The 21,103-nt window shown below is 34.7% G+C and overlaps 1 protein-coding gene across 1 annotated transcript; it reads right to left on the reverse strand.

Moving 5' to 3' along the window:
* Positions 1 to 5,649: 5,649 nt before the first annotated feature.
* On the reverse strand, positions 5,650 to 20,857 carry LOC136808945 (cilia- and flagella-associated protein 53-like). Its single transcript, XM_067065508.1, has 11 exons — positions 20,637 to 20,857; positions 10,849 to 10,968; positions 10,376 to 10,485; positions 9,750 to 9,923; positions 9,262 to 9,484; positions 8,782 to 8,862; positions 8,362 to 8,481; positions 7,637 to 7,735; positions 7,032 to 7,248; positions 6,328 to 6,545; positions 5,650 to 5,910 (listed from the first exon to the last, which is right to left on the reverse strand). Exons 1-11 carry the CDS (start codon positions 20,697 to 20,699, stop codon positions 5,794 to 5,796), a joined length of 1,542 nt encoding a protein of 513 aa, XP_066921609.1. The 5' UTR covers positions 20,700 to 20,857; the 3' UTR covers positions 5,650 to 5,793.
* Between the last annotated feature and the right edge of the window lie 246 nt (positions 20,858 to 21,103).

Here is a 21,103-nt window from a genome sequence, read left to right on the forward strand (position 1 = left end):
GAAGTTACCCGGGGGGGTAAAAGAAAAAGTGACCCTTAGAGAGACTTTTTCGAAAAATTTTCTCTGATTTTCAAAAATTTCCTACCCTTAGTGAGACTTTTTTTGTAATTTTTTCTCTCAAAATCAAATTTTTTTTCTAAAAATCGTGATTTTTCCCACCCTTAGAGAGACTACTTTGAAATTTCCTGATTTTTGTAACCCTTAGAGAGACTTTGAAAGGTGAAAAACCCGACCCTTACCGTCCGCACATACCCAGCACCTATTTTTGCCTAAGTACCCCCCCCCCCCCGGGAGAAGTTAAGAACACTTTAAGGCTTTGAGGACCCTAAAACAGCTATTTTCTTAGGAAAATGGGCAAAAATAGTTCAAAAGAAAGAAAATAAGAACATGTTTAAGTGTTTAAGAACATTTTTAAGCTTAAAACTTAAAAAGCTAAGAAAATACGATGGCTTCAAAAATTTTGGATGTTCATATAAAAAAAACGTGCATTCCTGATTCTCAATTTTTTCATTATGTTTGTTTTAATATTCCTAAGATTTAACAAAACACTGTTTCTTATCTCTGGTATGAGAAAATTGTATTTGCCACCGGATCCAAGAAGTTTCAAAACTTTAGCGAGCTTATGTATTTGCACTTTTCAAAACGGCGGAGTGACTGAGACCATGTTCAGACGTTACGGTTCCATTTCGCTCCGGTGAGATTTTCGTTACGGATCGAGTGTGTTCATATTGGTTTCTGAACGTTTCGGAGAAAACGGAGCAGTTCTGTTCCGATAAAAATAGTGGAGCGAAACCGTTTCGATCTGTTTTGCTGTGTAAAGTCTTCTTTTTTAGCCTATACTAGACGTCACGGCTTTTTTTCTACGCTGTAACGTTTATTCCACTTTGCGACTTTTTCGAATGTTTTGAGCCCAGGTTTTCGGGCTCTAAACATTCGATTTTTTGACGTCACTTTAAACGTTTGAAGCTCCTGCAGTATAAAAAAAAAATCGAATTTGCGTCAAAACACATTGAAAGGCTTCTATTTTTCAAAAATCGTCAAAGTGGAACTCACTAAGAAACGGGATGAGAAATCCCGGTTTTTGGTGAGGTACTCGCTACTTCTTTTTTGACGTTTTGATTTTTTACGTTCACACTTGTTTTTGAACCGTTTCGTTTCGGAGCGAAACGGAACCGTAACGTCTGAACATGGTCTGAAGTGATTTGGAATAACCCACAGTTCTGACCCGCAAAGTGGATAGTCCAAAGAAAGTCTCAAAAGTACGACGTATTTGTTATGTTAAAAATATTGCAAAAACATTTTCAATCTTTATTTTCCGATCTTTTTTGAGTATTTTTTTTATAATAATATTTGACTTCTGTTTGTCTTTTCAACGAGCACAAAACCGCTTCGCCTTCGGATGTTCTTAACTTTTTGAGTTTTAAGCCTAAAAATGCAATTATTAGGCTTGTTTTTCCATTCACAGAACTTTCTCATCAGGCCTTTCGAATTTATCAGATATATTTCGATGTTTACAATTTAATCGAATAATAAATATTTCTCCCCATATCTTAGTCATGTGGTCGCTAATTAAAGTTGAATTTTTCCATTAATTAAAAAGGCTAACTCATATAAGACGTAAAAACAAATTTGTATGCTTTTATCAGAAGCATTATCGTCATGCTAGCGAATGAACAGATTCGATCAAGTCATCGTGATTTTGAGAAGTAAACACTATTGTTCGACATGTAAAACTTATTCGAGGAGGCATGTAGTTTATCGCAAAATAGAACTTTGCTTAAATGTTTTGTTATCCTATTCCTTTTTGGTAAATTAATACTTCTGAGTCCTGTTTACCAGTCAGGGTTGAAGTCCTTCCTATTTGGGGAAGTTAAGTAAATAATATTGGTAAGTATTTGTGGTGAAAGCTAAAGCTGCAAAAACCCTGTTAATCATCGTTAGTTATCTACTCTTGTCTCCCGAATAGACGTCCACCCCCGCTAATTGTTAAGAGACAAAAAAATCCACCCCCCCGCTCTATTAAGACCCCCCCCCCCCCCGGCTAATTAAATTCGAATAATTCAATATTTTATTACAGTGTAGATAGACCATAAACTTGCTAAAATTTTCCTTTTTGTTAGTAGTGGTTCTTATTTTACGTGCTCATTTGTTAAAGTTTCTTTTTTGTTGAAATTGATACCAGTTAGAAAAAATTCTGTCTTCAAATTACCCCCCCTCTTATTCCATCCCCCCCCCCCCCCGCTTATTAGAATTTAGAAAATTTTCCTACCACCCTGCTTATTCGGACCCCCCGTCTATTCGGGAGACAAGAGTACGATACTAAAGCTCGATTTACCTGATTATTTCTTTGCAGTAGATAATGCTCAAAATACCTCAATATTTTGGTAATGAAATATGACGACAAATTCATTTGACAAAATTGTATTTCTGACAACACACTCCATACCAATTCTCTGCCACCTTATTGGAATCTATCTTCTCCGTACATCACCGTTCAAAACACACTGGCAACGAATCCAACGGAAGTATCTTCTCTGGTTAAGCACCATCGAAGTTATATTGGTCTCCCATGACATCATTTACCCTCATATAAAACATTATGGTAGATTACCACTTCATGCAAGTGCTCTCATAACAGGTGGCTTTGGAACTCTAATGCTGTTAATCTTGATGACAATGACCATTGATAGAGCTTTGTTCGTCTATTTAAGTTTCAAATACGATTCAAACAAAGTCACCAAGGCAACGCACACTGGATTTGCTTTCAACATATTGGTATCCATAATGGTGTCTCTAGTACTGCTGTTAACGCAACAGACTCAAGAACAATTTAACAACACCAAGACACTTTATTTTTGGCCTATATTGGATTTATGTACGATGGTAGTTTATGTGACATGCTATGCGTTTATTGTCAAAACAGTCCAAGAAAGGAGTCGAACCTTACATGGTGTGGAATCAGAAGTTTACAAAAAGAGAATGAAAAATGCAACCAAGCTTCCGAAACTAATCGTTTGCTCATACTTAATCTGTTGGACTTTTTTCAATATTATGTTCATTTTCTTCCACGTTGGATTATTAAAAACAAACAGGGAAAACTATCTACCATCTTGGATCATTCTTATTGCGAATATTTTTTACTGCGCTGGATATTCGACTGATGCCATTTTTTATATTTTCTTCATACGCCAGATTCGGTTAACATTGAAAGAGAAGTTGTACCATGTGGTTGTTTTATTTCAACGTAGACGAATTCGAACCGTTTCGAAAATATCACTGGAAAAAAATGACATTTGGAACGTCGAATCTGTTTTATAGACAGCTATTGTAAAATATTTCTCCTCCCTGTTTCACAGTCGAGGCGGGAGTTAGTATCCCATAAAACAAAGAACTTAATTTACCGGATATATTTTTTTTTTGGTCGATCCCAAAATTCCGACAGGACGACTCTGCTCTACTGCCTACCGTGAACCCCTCCTAAGTAAGTAAGTCTGCGACCATAGTTGGAGATGACCCGAATGCTCCTCTTTCGATAGCTATATCTACCCGAAGGTAGGGGAGGGTGCCACGCTTTCTCGGGGGCCTTTCTCTCTGGATTGCTCCACTTACCCTTGAGCCTTCTCTTAATTGCTGAGTATCAAGCAAAGAGTTATCAAGTACCATTTTGAGAATCTTTGGCATGACCCAGCTGGGAGTTGAGCCCACAACCTTGCGAACCGTAGCCGGATGCTCTACCACTGCACTACGGTCACTTGAATCCCTCCTACTAGAGTCCCTTGTAACCCTTAATAACTAGAAATCCTATACAACAATACTCCGAAGAGTTAATCTGGTCCTGGCTGGTTGTCTCTATTTTCAAAAATAAAATATTAAGCAGTGAATGAATCTTTTCTTTAAAACCTCTTTTTGACCATCCGAGACAGTCTTAAGACAAAACAATCTGTTTTATTTTCCCTGTGACAATCAAACATTCTGACTCTAATTCATTTGAATATTTTTTAATAAATTTTTCAAAATGGCTAGACACCAATTCTATATACGGTTTATATTTAGTTTATTCTATAGCAAATAATCAACGGAGCTTTGGTCTTGTAGACTGAATTTTTGTGACGTCTTTTTCACCCACGCTCAGCAATTTCTTTCTGAGAAACAGTATAAGAACATATACATGGTAATTTAGTTGAACCCTGAGCAAAGACTCTCTAAAAAGAGTGTAACGCCTCCATACCAACATCCCATTTAGTTGCACCCTGCTAGCTGAAGGGTGTAGATATTTCCCGTACGGACCTGTGCATAGCTTTTCTTTTATGGGTGATATTTATGTCAGTTAAGCACAGACAGCGCTTCCTTAAGTTTTGATTGAAGGTTGCTCGTAACTGGATTTTGTGGATTTGGTTTACTTTGGGTAATCTTTCCTCCATTCATCATTTGGTTATAACGAGATTTGAGATTTAACTGCACGATGGATGAAGATTTACAAAGTACTATCTTAACTTCTCTTCGAGTAATTCCTATAATCATTCACTTTCTTGGCATCTATTTACTATTAACAGTGAGATTCCAAAGACGCTGGCAACGTATCCAGTGCAGATATCACTTATGGTTGAGTTGTGTGGAAATCATGGCTAATCTAACGGCGATTGCACAGCTCTGCTATATCGGGGAAAATGACGTTTTTTTTCATTTGATGTTATTTCATATTGGGTTTTTGGATGTTCAAATAGTGTTAGTACTTCTAGCTTTAACAATCGACCGTGCTGCTTTTGTTTGGCTTAACATGAAATACGAATCTAGAAATGTTGACCGGATTATAAAATTAATTTTTGTTTTCATTTTTACGTTCGCTGTAATCACAGTTATGTGTTTCGCTTTAACACAGGATCAGAATTCGAACTTGGAAAGAAAAGTGACACTTTATATCTACCCAATAATGGATTTATGCATATTAACAACTTTTATTGTTTGTTATGGTTTTATAATTAGAACGGTACACAAAAGAAGCCGTAAATTATTCGGAATCGCGTCAAAGTTGTATAAGAATCGAATGCGAAATGCCACATTTGTTCCAAAGTTTGTTGTCATATGTTCAATTTCGTTTTGGGTGACTACAAATACTGTTTGTTTTGGATTTGAAATCACTGGGAGTGTGGTACCGGCTTGGTTGGATCTGATACTGGCTATTTTCAAATGTTTAGCTTATTGTACTGATGCGCTACTGTATATTGTATTCATTCGCTCAATCAGACGAGAATTGAGGAAAATATTTTGTTGTTATGATGAGCCTAAAATGTTATCCAGTTATCGACATTCTTTGGTACTGGCAAATCGATCGACGACAAACAGGAAAAACAGTGAGGCTTGGATTTGATTTTATGAATTTTATATTTTTTTCGTATTCATATATCGCATCTTGTAAATATTCATTTTTGTTGAAATATTGAAAAAGTTTTTAGTAATGTTTTGGTGGCCCCATTGGGCTTCCAATGTGTTGAAAGCCGTTGAAAGTACCTAGAGCTTCGAATTAATAGGTGTACCCGTTATTCCGTTGATTCTTGAATAATTTTGCAAACATTTAATAAAACCTCTCTTTCATAACGATATTTTCCGGCCTTAAAAAAGAAGTTAGAATGAAATAAACAATTTTATCAATTTACAGTGATTCGTTTTTTTAATTATGAAAAAATATATATTATTTAAAATACACTCGCAGAAAATATAATTAAATTAAAAGCATATCAGAAAATTTGAAGAGATAAATTTTATATATTACATACACCACCTAATATGCTGACATCAGCAGGTTTTGACACGTGAGATGTTGGCACCTGTAACACGTAACGGGTGAGGTCGATCAAGAGTGGAACTGTTCAACGCAGATCTCAGTTTTCTTTGATACGTTTTTTCAGCTTTCTAAAATACAAATGAGTAACAATAACAACAGACTTTTTCTAAATCGAATATGCGAATCTTGCTTTAACTCAAACTGAAGTTGCTGGTCATCATCAAAGAGTTTCCGAGTCTCTAGTAAAGTAATTGGGAAAAAAAGGGATGTAAATTTTACCCAGTACCCCGAAAGAAGTCTTTTTTCATAACTTTGAAAAGTAACTGGTACGTGTTTTTTTTAAGAAAACAGTCAAATGTGCGTACCAACAACCTGGTCCCAAGTCAAGTATTTTTCAACTATCCGGGAGCCTGATTGTATTAACCCGAGTATTTTTGTCTCAAGGCTGACCCAAAGTTTTTAGATATACCTAAACGCAATCTCAGCTTTAAGCTCAACTGAAGTTTACACTCACTTACACTCACTCACTCAAAAATTACACTCACGTGTGTGATTTCCAGCTCACGTCTCGCTTCATCGATTTTTTTTTCTTTTAGTTGTCGTTGGTAATTAATTTGTTGTTCCAAATCGTTTTGGTATTGTCGGTTCTCGATACGAATTCGATTGATACGTTCGCTTTCAAGTCGTCGGTGTTCGTCCATTTGTTCCAACAACTCTTGACGTTCTCGTTGTGCCGACTGTTGCTCCCGACGTAAAATCTCCTCTGATGAAACAATAAAATTTTGTTAAATTTGTTATTTCAGATTGGATTATTCCATTAATGACACTAAAGGCTGTATGGGAATCGGTAGAATTTTGCGAGTAAAGTTTGAGTGGAATACCACACCCGAGTGCTGCTACAATTACGTGCATAATATAATGAGAATTTTTGATTTTTACCACAGCTTGAACCAGTCTTCCCTCTCCCCCCCTTACTACAATGCTGAAGGAAGACTCTGCCGGTCGTTTTTCGCTTGAAAATTCATCCAGCATTGTAGTAAGGAGGAGTATTTCCGATAAAATTAACTGTGATTTTGAAAATTCTCAAAATTAATGCACGTAATTGTAACTCATACCAGAAGCAAAACCTGTTCATGATATTTGAAGATGGAGATTGTCAAAATGAAGATGAATTGTCAAAGGCAAAGAAAAAAATTCTACTTTTAGATGAGCGTTTCAAACTATCCAAAATGAAGAATTTCACTCATACCTCTCTCATGTCGTTGTTTTTCACGTGTCTGCATGACATTCTGCATTAATGCTTTGCGCGCTTCTTTTTCCATTCTCTTACGGACATCTTTGCGTTCCCATTGGTTCTCCACTTCTTGATTAATGTGCGCTTCCAGTTCGCGCTCTCGATGTTCGTCCGCGCGACGAGTTCGGTCCACGTAGTGCATGAATCGTTGCATTTCATCACGCATATTTTTCTATGTACGAAAAAAAAAAGAAGTTAAATTTAGCATTTTTTTAAAATTTATGTATAATTCATCTCAAATCTGGAAAAACAAAGATCAAACAAGTTCGCACAACTCGGATAGGTTCTCGTTACAAATACCAGCGTAAAGTTATCAAAATCTAACTCTGATTATTTAAGAAAATTTCACTTTGAGGAAACTTATTTCTGGCACACCTGGTATATGAAATTGCCAACCTTTGCACCAAATGCTAGATGATTAAGGGATTGGCCCAACTTCACCAGGGTCGAAATGGATCAAATGGTCCGAAGAAGATATGGCATTAATAGAAAATGCCGTCCTCATTTAGCCTTTGTTTATAATTGTAACTTGATCATTTGTAAAAAGAATACCAACAAACCTTTTTATTAGAATCTTCAGTGTCTTGTGCTTTTGAATCTTCAAGAATCTTTCCCAACATTTTCATATCCAAAGCGATTTCTTCTTGCCTCTCTTTAGCCTAAAATTATTCGAATATACAAGTTTTATCAAAATAGCAAAGCAGTTTTTCAACGCAGTCGAAAAGCCCTTTTGACAGTTATACACCGAAAGAAAGTAAAGGCACATATTTCTTTACACTAAAGTACCTTTGTCCATTCTTTTTAGATCTCTGGACAGAGATGGCAGAGAGCCACCAAGTAATGGATAATGTAAACAAAACTTCCATTTAGAATTTCCAGGAATGAGTTTTTTGCATATTACAATACACGAGTTTCCTATTAGCAATTCATGAAAGAAAGTCACGAAAAAACGTCAAATAAAGCTCTGATTGACTGAAACATACAAAGTATGAGGTTATATCTGAAGAAGCTAATCAAATTTCAGAAAAAACTGAAACTTTTCCCACATTATATATGACAACAATCAAATGACCAATATTTACTATAACCTTATATTTTGGACATTTTTTTTTATGTTTATGTTTGCAATTGTCAGTCAATCAGAGCTTTATTCGACGTTTTTTCGTGACTCTTTTTTACATGAATTGCTAATAGGAAATTTGTGTATTGTAATTTAAAAAATATTCCTGCAAACCATTGATGGAGGTTTTGTTTGTTTTGTTCTGTATTAAGTTAGCCTGAGTACCTCTTTCTTCTCCTTCAATTTGAGGGAGATATCTCTAGCGCGTCGAGCGGCTTTTTGTTTTCCTTTCTTCTCTTTCAGCATCATTTCTTCTTCGTATTTTCGTAATTCCTCTTCTTGTTTCTGTATCGAACAGAAAAGAAAGAAATGTCAAGTGATTTATAAACAGGAAAGGTAAATCCCTTTGCTGGATGAAAAAGGGCGGAAAACTGTCCGGAAAATCATAGGGAGAGGGTTTTGAGAAATTAGAGAATCTTTCAAGTTAATGCTAATGGTATGGTAAACAATCAAAATACGCAATATTTTCCAGGCCTTTCTGAAAGTTATTTACAGAAGTATCTATGTAATTCGACCCTGTTAAGAACTCCAAAATCCATTGTGGCGGGTTAGGGTGTTGTTAGGGCGTATATAGAGCAAACGTACCAGCCATTCGGCTTCCATTTCCTTCATCTTCTTTTCTTCTTCACGTTGCGCTTCTACTGCATTTCGTTGAAGATTCAAAACCTTGAAGAGGAAGAAATGAATAAATAGAAATTAGAAGCTTTAAAGGTTTTATGGTAATATGCAATGATCCCAGGATCCTTATTCCAAATTAATTATTACATTCACATTATTGATTGTGTAAGCCGGGACGATAATCATTTGGGAGTTATGAATAACGGACCCAATGATATCAGATGAGAAGGTAAACCAAACCGAACTCACTTCTAGTGGATTTTTCATACAAAAATTAAATTCGGGTTACCTCCTCCACGCTGAATATTCCTTTTTAGGAAAATTTTGATTCCCTTTCTTCACTTTCTGGGAAAATATCTCCCCCCTTAAGCCCTCTTATAGGGGGATCTTGAATTCACAATTCAACAAGATTTGCCATTATAAAAACTCTCAATTTAATAAACATACATCAAGTGTAGATCGATTTCTGTCCATTTGTTCTTGTGTTTCAAGCTCCTCTCTATCCGCTTTTGCTATTCGATCTTGTTCCCAGAGTTGTGCGTAAAATCGTTCACTTTCTGCATCCCGAATTTTTCGGTCTTGTTTAATTTGGATTTGGTGCTCACGATCACGAAATATTTCGTCACGAAGTTGTTTACTTTGTTCTGAACGCAGTTCTTCGCATTCTTTTCTGTAAAAATGGATATGGAACAATTTACCTTGAGAGTGAGAGGGTTAATTTTTGTGTGATAATTTTGCAAAATTGCCTTTTTTGAGTAGGATTATAAAATTTGGAAATATGGAGAATCGAGGCACTAAACGAAAAGTATATACTGAACTCTTAAGTAGGACAGGAGTAATTTTCACACATTTAATACACTTTTATTAATTATATTATGTTCTTGCTTTGGATGGCTGAGCCTTGGCATTTCGAAGCAAGATTAAAATTTACTAACCTGAACTTTTGGTCCATTTTGAGGGCTACAAATTCTTGACGTTCTTTCTCTCGTCGTTCTTTTAACTCTTTAGCTCGTTCTCTCATTCGTTGCTGTCGATGTTCTGTTGTTTCTTCTTTCATCTCCAACTCGTGAATGTATTGTTCTTCTTCTTGAAGTAGCTTTTCTCTCAATCTAAAGAAAATTGTGTAATAATTCTATGAAGATGACCTGCCAAAGATATTCACTCTCTAATAACCTAATAATCGATAGGGAAATCGAAAAGATAAGAGGTTGAGATCGACTTTGCATAAAAGGCTTTTTTCATTGAGTCAAATAATGCAAATGTATTAAAGGCATCTTAATCTAAAGTAACTCCTACATTTGACCCTAAATTTAAAGCAAAACTCGATCTGCTGTGTGGTATTAGGGTTGAAATGTATACAAATAAAAATGATATGTCCCGTCTGTTTCAAACCAACCATCTTCACCTGAGAAGCATTTAACTGCCATTTCATTGTAGATAGAAAAAAATTCAGAGTAGATTTTGTAAAGATTTAAACTCAGCAGGTATTGTTTTAAAATTCGGAACAGTTTAATTCTAACGGTAAAATAATTTTGAAAACATCTTGAATCGTTTGACATACTTATCTCTACGTCTTTCCAGGATCATGTTTGCATATGAGAGATTCTTCTCCACTTCTCTCTTGATGCGATTCTTTTGGATTTGCCTGTCTGTTGTTTTCTCCCATTGTGACTGGAAAACAAATAAGAAATTCAAAATATTTTTCAATCTTTGACTCATTTTTACTGTATTACACACCTATACTATTATCTTACTATACACCTTGAAGACCTTAACATAAAATTTGTAATATATTTTATACAATGTATAGCAATGTGCTCTCCCGGTTATTACCATAATGGCTTTATGGCAACTCCTGAACTTGGGCACAGGATGTAATATATTTTATATGAATGTAAAGTTTCCAACGTCACGCTTTGGTTCTTTTTGCAAAAATAGAAACCTTGAAAAACTTGTAAAATTTCACAAGAAATAGATTATCCCAATTGATAAGATTTGCATAAAAGGTTATAACATTAAAGATATACAACCAACCATGAAAAAAGCTTGTTTGTTATTTTTTGTATCAGCAATTGATTTTTCACGTAGATCTTCAATACGTCGTCTTTCTAATATGAGATGTTCAGCCGGCACTTTACTTGGTGGTTTGGCAAGCTGAAATGAAAGGAACAGTAGAATGAATGTTGAATAAAAAATGATGTGGATACCTAAAAGCCAAATCTTTAAAACACAATGTTGAAAGTTGCATGGTGATCTGTAATTCACAAGATTGGATTGAATAGGAAAAAATTGCGATCCTAATAGAAACAAACCATTCAAAAACCCCTGTTTCAATCAAACAAATCGAATGCCAAATCAATTGGACACAATCGAATGCAGTCAAATAATTACCATTTGATTGTTGAACGCAATCGAGATTCTATTTTCGAACGCAGTTGAGTTGTTATCCACTGTTACCCAGGATTTTCAGTTCAATTGCTTCTATTACGTTTGATTGTATTCGATTATGTACAATTATGCTCAATTGATTCAATTTTATTTGCTCACTTTATTCCCACTCATACGGTACTTATGCCCTCACTCCTTATCTGATTTTCTGATGGCGTATTGGCAGCCACCCATGCTAAAGCTCTTAAAGAAGTGGACCAATTCGATTGCAATCAAACTTTTTGAACATATTTGAAGAGCAATGTCATTTAATTGACAATCAATCGAACCAATTATAAACGTTATTCAAATGCAATCAAACATGATCGTCGAATATTACCCAGGAATGGGCAGTTCGATTGAGATTCGAATTCGAACGTACATGTACGTTACACCCCTAGGGTTCGGACTAACCCTGGTATGTTAATCTGTAAAATATACACTATAACTAGATTGTGAAGTTAATTAATGTATTATGTATTATCATGATATTGAAAATAAAAGTAATTAACTTCACAATCTAGTTATAGTGTATATTTTACAGATTAACATACCAGGGTTAGTCCGAACCCTAGGGGTGTCCCTACCAGGCCTTTGAGACCTAAATTTTCCTACACCAATATTTACTCCCAACCCTATTTTGACTAGCGAGCTCCATCCAACCCTGATCCTGACCCTAACAGATATAACCGATTTTCATCCATACAGGTTAAAAAACAAAAAATCTACTTTCATCCGTGCGAGGAAGTCAGCGCCACGCGAATATCACACACAGCCATACATATACCGTAACTTGGTCTAATGTCAACACCCCTCCTCTATTTCCGACACCCTTTTTATCCGCTTAAGAGCCATTTTCTGTAAGAACCAGGCAGTTTTGGACAATTTTGATAGTAGAAAAATTTAAATTCCTCCATTTTTGGATATTTGGTAGACAATAGTGAAAAACTTAGAATCCCAAAATTTCAGGTCCCCAAAATCCATAATGTCAGATTTACAGCCAATCAAAAATTTCACTTTATTTGGCCGTTTTCTTTGTTACAACTTTAAGAGGCATTTTTTCAAGTTGCAACTAAGATCACATGGGTTTTTATTAATTTTCTTGAACTACCCAATTAGTATCCAACAGGACAAAGCTAAAATTGATGCCTTTGAGCTCCTCATCAAATCAACAGGACTGTGGACTAGAGACTTTTGCCAAATAGTCCTCCCAATGAGATTTAGAGAGAGACAGTGTGGTTATTTTGGCAAAAAAGGAATGACACTTCACATTGTATAGTGGGCACCCCCCCAGGATTCTGGGGGTGGTTGACGATTTTCAAATTTTTTGAATCAGGTGGGGTTGAGTTGATGAAAAAATTCAGGTGGGGGTAACACTATACAGGTGGGGGTGGAAATTTTCAGGTGGGGGTTGTGTAGTTTTGAGTGTATCTTTCAGTTGAACAAAAAAAGAAAAACTTTGAAAAAACTATATATACAGGCTTGCAAGAAAAAAAAAGTTTATTTCTTATCCTCCAATCTCCTCCTTTCCAGTTTCAATCAAATCTATTAATGAAAACTTTTAAATTTTGAGAAACAGATGAAATTGGATTTTTCAGGTAGGGGTTGGGAGATTTTTTAAATCAGGTGGGGGTTGCCCAAGAAGGTGGGGGTTGAGTAGTCTTCAATTTTCAGGTGGGGGTAAGCCTATGCAGGTGGGGGTTAGAGGGGTGTTGCCCACTATGAAATTGATGTATTTCTTTACCGAGATGATGATGGTGAGATAACGAAGAAATCTTATTTTATGGCTGCGTTCAGGAGTGACCAAGACTATCAGGATACTCTATCATTTGCCGGCCATGTGATCTTGCAAATTGCAAAAGATTTCCCTGGCATCAAGGAGCTGTACTGGTTTTTGAAACTTTAAAGCTGTTTTTCTCAAAACTTTGTTTTCCCCTTGTTTAGACGATAACCATGAATCTCATTGTAACATTTTCAGTTAATGATCATGAACTGAGCCTTACCTAGGTCGGTAAAAATAGTTTTTTTGCGTCATAAATTGAAAAATATCACTTTTTTGAATGATTTTTTTGAAGCCTCTGTACGAAATTCACCGAAAAATGACAAAAATCATGGAATCTTGGATATATTCAACTGAAATGAATTGTTTGGAATAAATACTAGGTCATTTTAGGAAATATTGATAAAATATTTGTAAAAAATTTATTTCCAAGCTGAAAAACCGGTTTTCCAGCTTGAAAACAGGCCTAAAAGACTTTTTTATCGAACTTAAGAAAATTTTTGATCCTTTTTTTCTCTTTCATGCTTATAGATCACATGGATTTTATTTCACTTTCTTAAAATGTACATAGTCTAGGCTATCAGATCCAATTTTTGGTTTTACCCGAAACAACTCTGAAAGATTTGAGCCGGATTTGCTACTTTTTAAGTCCCAGTCTGCTTTTAAAAAAATTTCCAAAATTGCTTAAATCTGCTGTCAAAAAATTGCTTAACACATTTCCACAAAGAAATCTGGCCCAAAAAAGTCTTGGGCTGAGTAATGGCACCTTAAAAGATGGCTGAAAATGGATTTTGGAGCATTTTTAAGCCGCCATTATGGAATTTGCGTTTAAGGTCACATGGGTTTTTTTGTTTTTTTTGGAAGCACTAATTGAGTACTCCAAGAAAATTAATAAAAACCCAAATGTGATCTTAGTTGCAACTTGAAAAAATGCCTCTTAAAGTTGTGACAAAGAAAACGGCCAAAAAAGTGAAATTTTTGATTGGCTGTAAATCTGATATTATGGATTTTGGGGACCTGAAATTTTGGGATTTTGGGGACCTGAAATTTTGGGATTCTGAGTTTTTCACTATTGTCTACTAAATATCCAAAAATGAAGGAATTTAAATTTTTCTACTATCACCACCTGCCTGGTTCTTACAGAAAATGGCTCTTAAATTTATAGAAAGGTTGAAACTGGTTTTCTTTGCTTAGTAGTCAGGTTGCTGGACCACTTTTTTAGAAATCTTAGTGCGAAGAATCTAAAACCTTTTGGAACTTGTTATATAACATCAAAGGATTCAGAAAAGTTTTACTGGCCATTTTCTATCCACCTCCTTTACTCGTTTCCAGGCCTTTTTAAGATTTTGTGACGTCATCAGGGTGGTCAAGCTAAGGTGAAATTTGAACCTCCACAAATATGGTCATATTATACATTGTTGGATCGGAAATTTGATATAGATTTCAAAAAAGGTTTATCTCATAGGGTAAAAATCAAGTGAAAAAGGATTATTAATGCAGAAAGTGACCCTTATGATGTCATAGTTAATTTTTGCTTTCAAAATCACAGAATGAATATTCAATGTTCTTGAATAGCTTAGACCTAGACGTTATACTTGGAAGTCAAGAGTGTTTATTTATGGTACGGCAATTTAGCTGATTAATCAAAGGGAAGGAATTTTCACTAAAAAGCCCTTTTCTTTTTATTTTGTTATCAGTATCATTCCTTCCATTTGGGCTTAAGATAGATACTTTATCATGACTTTCTCAGCCCGGAGAGCATTCCAGGAAAACGACATACCGTAAGTGCGGCCCTTAAGGGTTCCTTTTCCAAGCTTTCTTTTCAAGTGCATTGTAAGGGTCGAAAAAAAATGCTCTCTAATTCAAATTCAAACCCTTTTTTACCTTAAAATGGTAAAAGAATATTCAAGAAATTGTCCCGCAAGGTCGATGTGTCGCCCAAATTTACTCAAATCTGCATAAATTTTCTCTGTACTGTAAGGGTCAGGATTCAAAGCCCTAATTTTGGGCCGCTCGTACAGTCGTTTTTTGAAACGAATGGCCCCTGGGACTATCAGGGTATTTACGGACCGGACCGGTCCTCTGACCTTAGAAACGCTAAACTTTTGCGAAAAAGTCACCCTTAGAGAGATTCTTTTGACACTCATCGCTTTTCGTATCCTTAAAAGGACCCAAAATGGGAGAAATCCCAACCCTTCGAGAGAATATTTTGACTTTTCGTAACCCCTAAAAACCCCTGAAAAAAGTGATATATACAGATTATCGGATTTCGATAAATCGGTAAAAAAGTGACCCTTTGAGAGACGATTTTTCTCGGGGGGGGGGGGGCAATGGCGTGTCTTGGACTTGCAAACTCCCATTAATGGTTGCAAAAATCACAAACTCAAATTTTAGTCCCACTATGGGTCGGGAAAATAGGAAAATTTCAACTTCTTGCCTCTAAAATGATCAAAATTTGGTCAATTTTTCCCCTCCCTCTAAGTCCCGCTAAGGGTCCGAGGGTCAAAAGTCGGGTGGCACACCCCCGTCGCCTTGCAACCCTAGAACACCCCGGATGTGTTCTTATCTTCTAGGATACCACATGCCATGATTCTAAAAGCCTGAACTGTTCTTGTTAAACAAGAAGGGTCGTAAAAACAGCTAAATCCAATTTCTTGACTCTTGAAAGCCTAATCCTAATAATAAGCTTCCCAAAATTTAAGAAAAGTCGGGTTTAGAGGCCCAACCTTAAAGGATTGGATTTGATTTTTATAAGCACATGGTTGATTATAAAAGATGTGTCTCCTCTTCGGCGATTCATATTTTGTTTTATATGTTTTTTTTGACTCGTTGTCGGACAAAATTGTTGTCGGAATACTGACGCATTCGTCAAATCAAACGTCAGGCATTTTTACTGTCGGACTAGAAAGTGTCGGACTACTGACGACCTCCCATCAGAATATATCAATACGAAAAAAGCTCAATCGATATTAGATAGCTATTCTTCTGCAGCTATTAGGGTTGACTTTGTTGCCCGCTTTGTTGTTTATAAAAAAAAGCTTGAGCTACCATTTCGCATTCGAAAAGTTGTATGTATTGCTACACATTCGTATCTATTAAAAAAACGGGGGTTTGATAAATTGTAAGTGTTTTTGAAAATGTTGTATTTATAATAATTTCTAAATCGTATTCTGATGAAATCCAATTCTTTTGATCAAGAATTAATATCAAAGCGCTTTTTGAGTTTTAAGTGCGTGTAATAAGTATCAAAGGTGTGTTTGTGTGATTTCTTACCCCCGTCTAAGAATTCGAACGTTTTAATGTTTACATTCTATTCTATTACAAAAGCAAAGAGGGAAGACAACATGGCGTCAGAAAGTTCACTGACAACACTTTAGAGTATTTGGTGTAAAACTTTTATCTGTAACTTTGGATAAAGGTAGAATTAGAATGTCCAGTAAAGGGAAATGATTTAAGTAAAGTATGAAGAATAAAATGTGCATCAAATTAGATTCTTCGCAGTGAGGTTAACTAAACTTGAAATTTTTGAGGTCCAGCAACCTGACTATAGTGGTCAGAGAAGAATAATCCTTTTTTAATCAGTGATTCAAGCTTTCTCATATTATTCCTTTCTTTAAAGAAGGGTGTCGGAATTAGACGAGGGATGTCGATATTAGACCAACTTACAGTAGCTAGCCAAGTTTCAAAATATTTGGAATGTGGGAGACAACACGATGTGAGTGAAGCAAGTGCAAAATTTTATCCGGGAATTTTGGGGGGAAAGGGCCCCTTGGAAAAATTTTTCAACATTGACTTGATGGGATTGTAAAAACGTATCTAATATTGTACTTTCTTATCATCAATCAATCATTTTCCTCGTCATCATGTGACCATGTGTTGTTATTATACATTATTACAATGGTTGTTTGTCATTTTTGCGTGACGTTACCGTAAGAGCATAATTCTACTAATGAATCTTTGAAAATATGAGAGAGGATGTGTGTGAACAGCGGGACAGAAGGTCCTTACGGCTTACATGTATGCGGGTGTGTCAGTATATGTTTTTATATATACCAGGCGTAGTTAATCGATATAATCGATAATCTTGAGTAATCGATAAATAATCGATAAGTAATCGATGGATTGGATATCGATTAACCGATAGAATCAATAAGTAATCAGACCTTCAAAAAATCTTGAGTATCGATCAGCGATCGATTACTTATCGATCACATATCGATTACATACAACCTATCGATTACTTATCAATCATGTATCGATTGTTAACAATCATCGATTACTTATCGTTCATGCATTGATTACAGTACTTATCAATTATTTACTTATCTTCGATCACGTATCGTTATCGATTATATATATATCGATCGTGACCGACTATTGACTAATTACCGGCCCTTTTTACGCTGGCCCTTATTACGCTGACCCTTATTCCACCAACGAGCCCAAAAATAACGCTAATAAGGTCCGGCGTAAAAAGGGCCAAGATAAGGTATTTAATGAAGTAAAGAAAATTTCTGGAATTCGCCAAATCTCATACCGATCGTATTACTTTGAATAAACGCCCGCTTTCGAATTAATAATGCTCCTCCAAAAAGGCAAACCATTCAATAACACCCCTTCTCTAAATAAAGGTAACTTTGTTTTTTTTTTAACTTTTTTTGTTCAGCCTTTCAGAGGGTTTTCAGAATGCTTCAGCCAAAATTTACTTTATGCTTATAAAAAAAATGAGTGTAGTAGCTTTTCTAGGCCTAATGCTACCAGGGGATTGGATTCAATTTAGAAGTACATACCAATCGAGATCAGCAAAAAATGTTGCTTTTAATTTCGCAAAAATGACGAAAATGCGCAAAGGCGAAAGTTAATCCAATTAAAGTACCACTCCCTAAAATCTGATAAATAATCGATCACGAATCGATAGTTGATCGATCAACTATCTGATGATGATTAATCAATTAATGATTAATCAATTTTTGATCGATATGTAATCGATCAAAAGCTGTGGTCGATAGCCGATCGATTTTTAATCGATACTTAATTTAATCGAAGTATAATCGATCTATAATAGAACTTTTTTCAAAGAGGACGTCCTGTTGAATAATTATGTAGTCCAGCCATAAAAACAATGATAGAGCCATGCATATAATTACTGTATCATGCATATTGTAATAATTATGCATGGTTTTATCATTGTTTTTCTGCTGGACTACATAATTATTCAACAGGGTGGCCTCTTTGAAAAAAGATCTATCGATAAACAATCGATGACAAAATTGATCGATAAATAATCGAGCTTTGAAAAAATCTTGAGTATCGATTACCTATCGATTCTATCAGTTAATCGATATCTAATCCATCTATTACTTATCGATTATTTATCGATTACTCAAGATTATCGATTGTATCGATAACTAGGCCTGGTATATCCAGACGATCTCAATCGAACGGAATCGACGATCGAACCAGTCGAACCAAATCGAACGCAATCGACCGATTGAAATTCGATTGTCGAACGCAATTGAATATCAATCAAACGTCAAAATTCTGGGTAATATTCGATTGGTTTGATTGTTGTTCGACTGGTTCGATCGTCGATTCCGTTCGATTGAGATCGTCTGGCTTTATTGTTGCAGCTTCCCAACATCTAAGCTCTCAAACATCACAAGCCGAATGAAATTACTTTCGATTTCCCGTAGAAATTATGCGATGAACAACCAGGGGGTCAATGAATCAACGATCGAACGCAATAGAACGCAATCGAACATCAATCAAACGCAATCGAATATCAATCGAATCTGAAAATTGCGGTTATATTCGATATGGACACGATCAATAATATGAGAGCAATTTTGGCCTACTTGTGGACATTGATACCATGTGTTAAACTTTTATCAATTATTTGAACATAGTGAATATTGACAAATATCAGTGGATATGTTATCTTCAAAAATTGATAAATCTTTAACACTGTTGAGATCCTGTGTCACAATGATCAAATCAAGACAACTTATTAACACCTAAAGTGATGACAAAAAAATGATAAAAAATTAACAAGGTCTATTTTTTGGAAATGATAAAAAATAGTCTAAAACTTTAATTTGACCTTGAAATTGAAAATCCTTTGGACAGACCAAAAATATGATAATTTTTTATCAAACTTGACAGGTTTCAGTCTCAAAAACAATGAAATGATAATTTTTTAACAGATTGAAGTTCAAAACTTAGTAATTTTTATCATAAATTTGTTGGAAACTGCCAAAATTTGGGTCGTTTATTTTTAACTCTTTGTTTTGATACATATCTCTTTAAACTATACGCAGAACTACAATTTCGAATAACTTGAACAAAAATAGATAAAAACTTAACCAAAACTGTACTTGTAAATATTACACTAATTAAGTTTAAGTAGTGTGTTTAAATATTATCAAAATTGACATAAATGGTTAAAAAATGACCAATTGTTTGCATATTAACAAAATCTTGAGTATCAATGGAGCGAAATCAGAAAAAGATAGAATTCAAATGATAAAATGTTAACAGACAATAGAAGAGAAGATAATATTTAACAATATACTTTCTGTTATTATAGTTTTATTAGTCTTTGCCACTTAAGGATACTTAATTAAGACTTTCAAAATGCTCAAGAAGCTGTTCTACAACCTAATTAAAAACACCCTAGAATAAATCAAACACCAATATTAACAAAAATACTGATAAAATATTAACAAAATACTAAACAGAACTAACGTGAAACACTATAACAGCGTTTTCTCCAAATATAGAGTACTTACAAATTACAAATTTTCATATTCTATTATCCTGAAACGTTGCATTCGCATATATCTTATAAAATACATTTCTGCAATTTAGTTTCACTAATTTAAAGTTTTGGAACCCTGATTTGAAACCTAAAAATTGCCCCACATTGACTTAAAACTTGATATCTTATATTTTTTCCTTGCTAAGATTAAGTTCAATTTTTGCCAAAATTGTTAAAAATTTATCATTTTTGTGTCCAAAATGCATGCAACAATCGTTATTTCTATCTGATAAATTCACTTTCTCATGAAATTGTCTTAAATCTAATTTACTAGGTTCCAACAGCAGCAAACCATTTTCGTAATTTCCTGAGTGTACCAGTGTTACAAATTTATCAATATTTTGTTAACGCTCTGATAAATTTTGTAAATATTTAATATATGGCTAAATTAAACATAGCAATAAATTATTTTTCATTTTGGGGGATTTCAGACTTTTTAGACTTTCATTGAATTGATAAAATGTTAACAATGTTAATTTTTTATCATATCTTTGTCAAAAATGAAGTTTTTAATTTTTTGAAAAAAAATATTTAAAGAATGTATTAATATCTAACTTCTGTTAAATTTTCGACCCATGACAATTAAAATTCAGAAACATTATTAACAAAACAAATTTTTGGACAATTTTATGATGTCCACAATGGTGTCTCATATCATTGATCGTGTCCACATACGCAATCGATTTTCAATCGGTCGATTGCGTTCGATTTGGTTCGACTGGTTCGATCGTCGATTCCGTTCGATTGAGATCGTCTGGGTATATAGAATCAATAAAAAAATGAAGAAAAAAAACTTACAATAGCAACACTGTGTGGAGTGGGACCTGTAAACTCACGATATCTTGAAACAGACTTCATCATCTTGATAAAATAACAATTGAAGTAAAACTTAAACTACTTTTTAACCTTCTCAAAGTCAAACAATTTAAAAACAAAAAAACTGTGTTGTCACAACTGCTCACATTTTTGCTCTTTGATCAGATTTGTTGTTGTTATTTTGGGCTACCATTTTGAACGCAAAACGGCCGTCTGTGTTTTTCTTCAGAAGAATGTAAATAAACTTTTTCTAGTTGTTGCTATGTTAAAATCTCTCTGAAAAGCCCTTTTTTTCCAAATTTTTACCTTTAAAACCTTTTTATATGCAAATAATTTTGGTTCAATTTACTAAAATTTGTTTTATGTAATTTTAAAACCTTTAAAAAAAAATAATTTCAAGTCTGTAAATTAAAGTAAGAAGCCTGTACTCGGCCATAGCCGTGTCCCAC

This window comes from Clytia hemisphaerica, unplaced genomic scaffold (assembly GCF_902728285.1).
Source record: "Clytia hemisphaerica strain Z4C2 unplaced genomic scaffold, Clytia hemisphaerica genome assembly, whole genome shotgun sequence".
Classification (NCBI taxonomy): Eukaryota; Metazoa; Cnidaria; class Hydrozoa; order Leptothecata; family Clytiidae; genus Clytia; species Clytia hemisphaerica.

What these genes read in the sequence shown, in the direction of transcription:
- LOC136808945 (XM_067065508.1), bottom strand. Translation starts at nt 20,699, where the DNA reads ATGATGAAGTCTGTTTCAAGATATCGTGAGTTTACAGGTCCCACTCCA. An exon ending in CTGGAAAGACGTAGAGATAA is followed by an intron (nt 9,924 to 10,375) that starts GTATGTCAAACG and finishes AATTTTCTTTAG; the next exon opens with ATTGAGAGAAAAGCTACTTC. An exon ending in AATTGAAGGAGAAGAAAGAG is followed by an intron (nt 7,736 to 8,361) that starts GTACTCAGGCTA and finishes GAATAATTTTAG; the next exon opens with GCTAAAGAGAGGCAAGAAGA.